The sequence below is a fragment of the Glandiceps talaboti genome, chromosome 15, assembly GCF_964340395.1.
Source record: "Glandiceps talaboti chromosome 15, keGlaTala1.1, whole genome shotgun sequence".
NCBI classification, from domain to species: Eukaryota; Metazoa; Hemichordata; class Enteropneusta; family Spengelidae; genus Glandiceps; species Glandiceps talaboti.
In genome coordinates, this window is record NC_135563.1 from 3,277,042 (window position 1) to 3,287,006 (window position 9,965).

The 9,965-nt window shown below is 37.7% G+C and overlaps 1 protein-coding gene and 1 pseudogene across 1 annotated transcript; one reads left to right on the forward strand and one right to left on the reverse strand.

Annotated features, from left to right (window-relative positions):
* Window positions 1–5,499: 5,499 nt before the first annotated feature.
* On the reverse strand, window positions 5,500–7,514 carry LOC144446165 (casein kinase I-like). Its single transcript, XM_078135899.1, has one exon. The coding sequence runs from the start codon at window positions 7,402–7,404 to the stop codon at window positions 6,370–6,372; it is 1,035 nt and encodes a 344-aa protein (XP_077992025.1). The 5' UTR covers window positions 7,405–7,514; the 3' UTR covers window positions 5,500–6,369.
* A 281-nt stretch (window positions 7,515–7,795) lies between these two features.
* LOC144446836 (transmembrane protein 45B pseudogene) lies at window positions 7,796–8,671 on the forward strand (annotated as a pseudogene).
* The last annotated feature ends 1,294 nt before the right edge of the window (window positions 8,672–9,965 follow it).

Below are 9,965 nucleotides of genomic sequence, written 5' to 3' on the forward strand. Positions count from 1 at the left end.
CAATGCCACTACTTTAAACCAATCAACAATGGCATACCTTACGACGGTCATCCTATATTCTAAATATAGGTTGTACAGGGTTGTCCCGGCAGCAGAGGTAATATTACATAATGACTCACAAACATAGCTGACTAGGGAATTTTCGTTAATCATCATAAAAGTCTGACAATTTTTACCGCTTTCGTTATAATTGTGTGAAACATGAAATTGAACGATATTAAAGTAGCCTTTAGTAATTATAATTCAGATTTAGTTTATTTGGCAATAGTCAATCAATCAATCAATCAATCTTTAATGCATAACAACATGCCATAGCAAGCTTAAGCATGGTAAAGCATACAAAAATAACACAGAAATAAAGTGAATAGTATGATTATAGTATAAAAAATCAAAAGAAACGTACATCCGAGGATAACACAAGAAAGCAATCGACATTTGCTTTCATTGTGGTCCTCTATTTCAAAATGGCAGTAGGCCTTGAAATATACAAAGAAACATTAAAATAACTTCTAAAAACGATAATACAACTAAAAATATATAAGCTTACATCACGTATTTTCACTGTTGGTAAGCATTAGATTTTAAACGATTTCTTGAATACATTTTTAGACCGAGACTATCTTATGTGACAGTTGGTAAACTGTTCCATTCTGCAGTACCAGTATAGTACCTAAAAGAATCAAGAAGCTTGTTCGTTTCAAGATTTAAATTTCTGTACAATATACAGTCGGTTCTTGTGGGAATGGCCATCATTTAGGAAATATAAATAGGGGAGGGGCAGATTTTACTTTGACTCATTGTCTTACTTAACTTAAAGTTTGTACTATTATTTTATGGTTTGTATCCAATCGCTGCCACCGATATAATACATTCCACTGCTGAAACATCCCATGTACTGTTATTAAGAACGTATCAGTCATGGTGTAGGGGGAAGAGTGGGTCTCACAGGAGTGTTCAGGGGAACACTTTGTTAAGATATTTGGGATAATGTGACGGTATGGGGATATGTTGACATAGCCTATAGGTCCCGACAGTGTCACGTTCATCGTCGTAAACCACAGCCTCTTTTTAAGACATCGTCCGAGACACCGCGGAAGAAATATTACATCTGGTTTGCGAGAATAGGCAACGTCAGGAGTTCTGGCCTTCAGCTCTAGATCCAAACACAGAAATTATTTATGTAACGCACGTGTCTTTTACAATGTCACAGGCTGTGGTGGTTGTAGTTAGAAACGACCAATGCCTTCAATGTGGTGGCAGAGTTCGAGACTATACCATTGATTCTGGGGCTTTCACATATAGGAAGAAATCAGAATCGGGGGGAGCTGGGATGTTCAATAAAACGGGCTTGTTGATTCAAGTTTCCCAAGGCCTCCAGGGGGATATTGCTTTGACCATAGCTGGCAAAAACATGCGTTTATTGTTTTATTTCATTGTTTGGTGACTGAACCAGTATACCAATTCAACTGTCACGTAAAGTAAATGTGTTATCCGTGATAATAAACTCATAAGCTCTTTATTCAAGTTCTATGATATTTCTCAACATTTTGCATGGCCGTTTCTTTTATACGTTTCTTTTCAAGTTTTGATTCACGTAGACCATATAAAGAGGCCATATTATACTTATCCTCGACAAGCCTAGGGGAGCTGGCACTGTTGTTCGTCTTCAATATGTTGTTCTTTTACCCTAAATTTTTGTTGATGGTTTGAGCACAGTGATAGAGAAACTGTGGTCTGAACTTTAAACAAGGTACTAGTCACTTATGAGCTAATATTCTAAAATAATGCTGGCGTTATTAGGTATTTACGAATATTCAAAAACATATCGTCAAAGGAGTTTGCACTGACACTTCACCGGTGACGGTATATTTTGGAAATACCTAAGGCCAAATAAAAAAAAGTTGTTTGGTTCCGGTTACCCGACCCCACCTAGTTTTCATGCCGACCCTAAACTTTTTTTACGTATTCGAGAAACATAATAATAAAATCGCAAAAATCGTGAATTCTCGCAAGTAATAGTGTGTGTGGAAACTGGCGTCAATATAAAACTATTCTTCTAATCTGTAATGTCTGTAAGCTTATATCTGATAGGAAGAAATAAATAACACAGAGACCATTTGGGAAAAAATGGAAAACTTGAACTAAACACTCACACACATAAAAAAAATATATAATAAAATAAAATTTAAAAATCTACCTACCCCACCTATTTTAAAATTGAATGTAATCGGAACCACACATTTTTTACGCCTAATAACGCCATTATTTTGCATTTAATATGACCACCTCTAGAACATTAGTCTGGACCCCAACTACGGTCTGTGGTTAGACCACAGCTGGTATCCGGACTACTAGAATATTAGCTCACGACTGACCTTGACTTTAACATACGAAATCACGATGCCGATATATCGTTCTGTAGACATATACACATTACATGTACCTGTATATTGGTTTCAATAACATACCACAGCTTTGATCAAAGCGTGCGAGGGAAGGATTTCATGCATTTTGTATCACCCCAGAAAACGATATTTCCTCGACATTATTTTATTTCGATTGGTATTTCACAAATGTCCTGAAATATATTTTTTCTTCTACAAACTAAGATAAAAATATATATAGTCAGTTGTACAATTATAGCTTAAACTTTTTCGTTTTTGATCAACTGAGACCCTTTGGTCTTCCTATCAATACGCCATACGTAATCTTACTCGTCTGACATGGCCGATCCCTTTGGTCTCGCTATCAATACGCTATACGTAATCTTACTCGTCTGACATGGCCGATCCCTTTGGTCTCCCTATCAATACGCTATACGTAATCTTACTCGTCTGACATGACCGATCGCGCATTACTAGTAATTTCCCTGGCCAATATAAGTTTCGACACGACCTTTTGCTCAGTAAATCTATTTTAATGTAATTACCCTGATACCACATTGGCCAAAATGGACCCTCGGCTATGAGTTATAACCTTTGTCAGGGTTTTATACTTATACATCACAGATGATTTACAAGCCAATGAACCCTCTGTTAATACACGATCGATCATCGTTGATTTTAACTTTACATTGAGGTTCTGTCTATAAATAATAGCGCGAACCATACAGTTCTCACCAAAATATTTCGAAGCGTCTGAGCTCCTTTTCAGAATTCAAGAATTCAAGTTCAAGAAATCAATCGGTATATATATAATTATATATACTAAATCCAAAGAATAACGATGTTATAAGTCGTTACTTGTAGCTTCAAGCTTCTTCGGCGATCATTGATTAGGCGAATGATAATATATATATATATATATATATGTGTGTGTGTGTGTGTGTGTGTGTGTGTGTGTGTGTGTGTGTGTGTGTGTGTGTATCCATCCCAAATAAATAGTAGATACAAAATCACATTCAACAACACAGTTACATTTGTGTGAACGCGTGTGTCTGTGTGTTGAAACATGTACAATCTCCTCGTATTTTGAACAAGGTACTTCTTTAGTATAGTATTCATATAGCTGTGCAATAAAGTCTTATTTTGGGAGTTGGGATAAACTTGAACTTTAATAACACAGAGCAAACTAAGTCATTACTGGCAAAATTGTCTTATTAATTTCAGCTGATCTTGATCTCTCAATTCCTACATTTATGACTTATTTATTTCCTGTCTTCTACTTGACCATGATACTAGTGTATACCATCTAGTGTTAGTATATACCGTTTTATTTGTTATATGTATATAAAAGCGCAAGTCAGACAGGGGTTTGTTTTGATATGTGATAAACACCTGGCAAATGTATTCAAGTGATATAATCATTTCTTCACATGACGTCTGCTCTTTAATTACTACTCTATTGATACCGTCTATCGATGGAAACTAATAGGCTCCTCTTCGTATACTAACTTACACTGTAAATGTCCGACTGGATAGTCAACGCATATAATCATGCATGTGTGTAAGTGCCATGAACCTGCCCTCTGTGTTACCAATGTGTACATCTTTATTTTCACTACTACATCAGCTTGGTATGATAGCAGTCCCACACACACCGACTATTCAAACCGTCCAAATCATTTTGAAATATTTTAGGCATGTTCAAGTCTCTCTTGGTATAAATAATTGAACGGATACTTATAGTAAACCTGTATGAGTATTGGTTTGGCTAGTATGGTTAGATATGTACCTGTATGTGTATTGGTTTGGCTAGTATGGCTAGATATGTACCTGTATGAGTATTGGTTTGGCTAGTATGGTTAGATATGTACCTGTATGAGTATTGGTTTGGCTAGTATGGTTAGATATGTTTTACATTATTAAGAAGACAGGTAATTTCAATGTGTTATTTTGCTATAGTTGTCGCCCCATTCAAAACAGTGCGTTTCAATACATTATCTTGCACCATAGACGTTGCAACGTCACGATTGTACTGTCACGGTCGATCTCTGGTACACCGTGATCATCAAGAACACAAGTCAAGATGAATCTAGAATTTCACACAATACATGCACTTAAAACGTAAACAAAAGACTAGAAAAAGAAGACAAAAAGGTATTAAAGATGTGCGTAGCCAAAGAGTATATTGTAATAACGTAACTCTGACGTTATTGGATCACATTGTACTTCAGACAACTATGTAAATACAATGTACGTCAATAAGGTCACAACAGTCAGACTCATACCCTGTCTTCTGAGCGACTTAATTTGCATACATGTGTATGTATAATTAATATGGCTTGTAAACGAACCTCCTCCGAGGTTATGTGTGTCAAAATGTAATGTCGAACACGGTTTCATATGCGTGTGGCCTGATAGATGATTCATCAAAGTACGAGACAATAACAGTGTTATCAGATTATGTTCACACTTATTATTCTATACTGACAAGCAATACGACACGACAGGAACGTATCACTTTTCGGGGTCATGCATTCCTGTCAGGCGGGTTCCCAGTCCAATTCACTGTCGTATTAACGTTCCATTGGCGGTTTTTTTTATGAATTGTAAGCTCTTCTTCTCTAATACTCAAATCGATCCGTGAAGGGTATTACCGACTATTATGTAATTTTCGTTTTCAGTCAGGTGAACTGCATTGATAATTCAAAGAAATCAGGCGATTTAGTTGGTCTCTATATTTGATAGCAAGCTTATGGTGTATGTTCAATGTTTGGAACAGCTGCACAGGTCATGTCATATGTTGTCAGTAGCCAATAATACGTAAGTTCAAACAATAATTATTGTGCGATGCGTGGATTACATCTCTTGTGAAACTATTCAAGCGACCTTCTACAGTAAAATTGTGTAGGGCAAAGTACAAATACACAATACATATTGCCAACGTACTATAGCAACGTGTAGAAATTTGTAAGCTTCATTGTGTTTGGGTGAACATAGGTACGCTATACTGCATCTAATACACATATTTTAAATTGTGCAAGTATTCGGCCATCTGTGACAATTGAAACGTTACACCTTCCTAGTATGGAAATACATATTAAAGCTCCCAAATCTGTTGTAATATGGAACGTCCACATTGTACTGTAGTTTTATTCAATGAAGGTTTACATGTACACAAGAAGCCTAAGATGGCAGCATTTTGGAGAGCCATATAAAGTGACTCTTTTCCATATCACATATGTATGAAAACATACTAACAACTATATATTGAAAAGCACACAAAATAAAAAACCAAATGGCACGATTGTCCCAGGTAAAGTGTCAGTTTCAAGTTAAATAACATTCATACTCGATTTGTTAGATATTAAGTTTTGTTTCGGCATGATATTTTACATGTTGCTGTGTTACCAACTTGCTAAAAAAAAAAAAAATTTGACAGGTACAAAAATTGCAATTGGCTATTTGAGTATTTGATTGAAGTTTTCCAAATCCTCGACTAGCTTTTTTACATCTTGGCAGGTAAACCCCTTTAGTTATTAAATAAACAAAAAACTATGACGTCATCAATGAACAATGCAAAATTAGAAATAGAACAAGAATTAAACAAAACAAAACAAAACATTACAAAAGCATTGCTAAGGACGATATGGCGTTATTGTGACCATTATTTGCCACAAACCAACAGACGGATTTCTTTAACATAGTCAGACTAGACTGTATTACTTTCAAACGTTCATATCTTTCCCGGTGGTTGTCTATCCCGGGGTCAGTATTATCATGGCGGTACAATCCTTTACCTCCATGGTATTATGTACATGGCAACCCCTTCCCCTTTCCCGTGGCAATAGACATGAAGGAAAAAATCGTTTGGAATATAATCCGTGGTAATCGCAGTCAAAAGTTCACAACACCTGCGGTAGTATGTGTAAATGTTTTCATGACACGAGGGGCATTTTGTCGCCCTCTGTCCTCATTCATGACCAGTTTATCGTTTGCTGCTTCTACCTGGGTTGCCAGAATGTCTGCGTGTTGTGGTGGCAGGGATGGGCGTTGCTGCTGCTACGTGTACGTGACTAAGACCTTTGTGTGTCGCTGAATGGTGTGGTGTTTTCTGCCGTAGTACTGTCCAATCGAAAGAGTAGTCGTACTGGAAGTTCTGTGTGCGGAAGAGGATACGGAACAATTGACGTAGGTACATGTAATCCGGCGTCTCCTCAAATCTCAACCCACGGCAGTAATTCAAATAAATGGAGAACTCCTGAGGATGTCCTTTGCAAAGAACTTCAACGGGTGTAGACATTTTCTTCTCCTTAATTTTCTCATACTTCTGTTTCTTGGTGGCTGCTTTCAATCCCTGCCATGGCAAACTAGTCCTGTTAAAATACATTAGTACGTACCCCATCGATTCGAGGTCATCTCGGCGGCTCTGCTCAATTCCCAAGTGTGCATTGATACTGGCATACCTGGCTGTGCCTGTCAAATTTTTGTCATCGCGGTATGGAATGTGCTGTTTCGAACGACTGTCGCGATATTTTTTGGACAAACCAAAGTCTATCAAATACAGTTGATTACAATGCCTACCGATACCCATTAAAAAATTGTCCGGTTTGATGTCCCTATGTATCAAATTTCTGTTGTGGACGTACTCGATTCGGTTGATCATTTGATCAGCCAACATCAGTACTGTTTTTAGAGTTAATCTCCGCGAACAATAATTGAATAGGTCTTCTAAGCTTGGCCCAAGTAAATCCATCACGAGAACGTTGTGATCCTTCTCTTGACTGTACCATCGAATGTGTGGAACTCCGACACCGCCTTGGAGGATTTTATAGATTTTGCTCTCGTACAACAGCTGAGGATGTCTCGCTTTACGTGGTTCGAGCTTCACAGCAACCTCTTCGCCATTGTGGATATTCACCCCTAAATAGATATCTCCAAACGATCCCGAGCCGATTTTACGGATCAGTTTGTACTTTCCACCGATTACGAATTCGTCCTTGGCTGTTATTGTGCCTGACATGGTGAAATGGAAGACTCGGTAATGGAAATAACGGAAAGAACGGCGAAAATCTAGTCTATGAAATTAGATTGTGAACCAGGAAGAACAATGTGAAACCTTACAAAACTAGCCCTTCTGCGCATTGGTTGTGCGCGGATAACCCACACGTTGTATTTGCATATATGAATATGTATATTTATTAGGCACCAGCTCGTTCGAGCACTGCTAGCATGCTGTACAGTAGTACTATACTACAGGCACGACAGGGGGAATCTGTCAGAGGCAGTGAACCGTGACACAGGGCTTGGATCAAACAGTGCACATCGAATTAACCAGTGCCACCAATGCTCTTTTAAATCCTCATTTCTACCTCCGTTTATCGACTTCATAAGTTAACCGTGTAATACTAAAGATGGGTACTTTCGAAGGACATGCCCTACCAGGCAGTTTTTTCTTTGTATTTGGGATTTGGTGGTTTATCAAGTTTTCATATCGATTCATAAGAGATGCCAATAACAGGGGGAAAAACCTGGAAAAGACAAGTCACGGTAAATGGGCGAGGAGGATTGCAAGGCTTAATCTCTCACCCGAACTGATAGAAGGCATAATAATATGTTTGATGACATTTACTGGCTTTATTGCTGAACAGTCATGGCCGTATAAGAAGTGGAAGATGTTTGAATACAATACCAACTTGAACCCACCAGGTAGCGGATTCGTCCATGGAGCCGAATGGCAACACTGCACCATGTATGTGTTTTTCGGCATTTATGGAGCCGTTCTTGTCATGGCACGTACATGTGTAACAGGTCTGAAGGAATATGAAACATTTTTCCTTGCACTAGGTTTTTTTGTCGAGGGACTATTGTTTTATTTTCACGTGCATGGGCGAACCTTCCTCGATATTACTGTTCACTATATGCTGGTTATAGCTGTCGCCATGACCACATTGGTCACACTGGCAGAAGTTTGGCAGAAAAAGGACAAATTGTTACCCTTTCTTCGTAGCGGTTTGTCGATGGTACAGGGAACGTGGTTCTGGCATGTTGGGTTTATGCTTTACCCACCAAATAATGCCCAATGGGACGAAGATAGCCATGCAAATGTGATGTTTGCCACGATGGCGTTCTGTTGGCACGTAGCTGCCAATATTTTCGTTATGGCCGGTATCTATGGAATCGTTTCAATATGCATGCGAACGAAGAGGGTGTATTCTGTCGAACAAGAGCTCGAAGTTGGTCTCATGAGCAGAGCAAGTGATGGCGATGTATCAAGTGATAATGAGTGAGCGGTGTTGGCCCGACTTTTCGTCTTCGTGATCTAACGTTTCATCGAGCTTCAGCCAGCATGCCTACGTGGTTACTTATTATCAGCGATAACCTGGTACGGTGATCTCATCAATTCAAGTGCACTTTGTACCTTTGTAACGACTTCAGTACACACCCGTGACAGTTAATATGTAATATATTGAGAACATTGTTTTTATTTTTGGGAGAATAGTCACCACTGCAGCTGATACACTTCGATTTATCATACGATTACATGCACGTCAACCTCGATCGAAATTGAAGCATCAATTCACAACTCCGTCGTCGACTTTTCTAGTCATTGATAAAGAATTTGTTATATAAACTTTTCCCCCTGATTTTTAAAACTATCTAGAATCACTTCTGAACGTCTCTCCACCAAGAGAACGGTATATTGAACAACATATACACCATTATACATATTGCACGTAACGTGGCTATTACATATAAATCAATTCACAAGACTCGCCAAAATGAAAGAAAACTAATATTCAAACGTATACATTTGTGTCACCGCAGATAGCGAACTGTGACGTAACAGCATGTTGTTAGAGTGGCATACCCTCCACATCAGTATAAACGGTTTAAAATTCTGTTTTGATTTTGAATTCATGTCTATATATTTTATATCACTCTCCTCCCCCTCCCCCCCCCGGACACAATCATTTCCACACCTCGAAGTCGAAGTAGTAAGCTTATAGCTATGACCCTGATTATTTCTAAAGTGCATGATCAATGCCCAGGATCAAAGCCCGTTTTCCAGTTTGCGTGTTCGTGACGTATATAGGAATTGACATGTTATAATATCTATTCAATCTTCCAGTCTAATTAATATATCTTTTCTACGTACACTCAATGTGTTATTAAGAATATATCAAACATATTGTATTAACTGCTGTTGAGCACAATACCCATAATTAGATTAGTTCCAGATTCACGTGTAGGCCGCCATATGTGCGATGAACATTTCACATGTACAATAAGCCTTACTATGGCAGCCGTTATATAATTTAAATTGATATTTGCGATATCATAACATCAGATGACCCACATTTGTTATCTTTATGGAATATACATTGTATATATAAATTATACATATTTGGAAATTTAAAATAATTATGAAATTATTATTGTAAACTTAAATCATACTATTTACAATTTTGTATTAAAATCGCCGACTAGATTCTATGGAATTGAAACTATTGATGATTTTGTTACATAATAATATGGAAATGAATAGGAATGTGTGTCTTTTTTGTATATTCATATATTGTG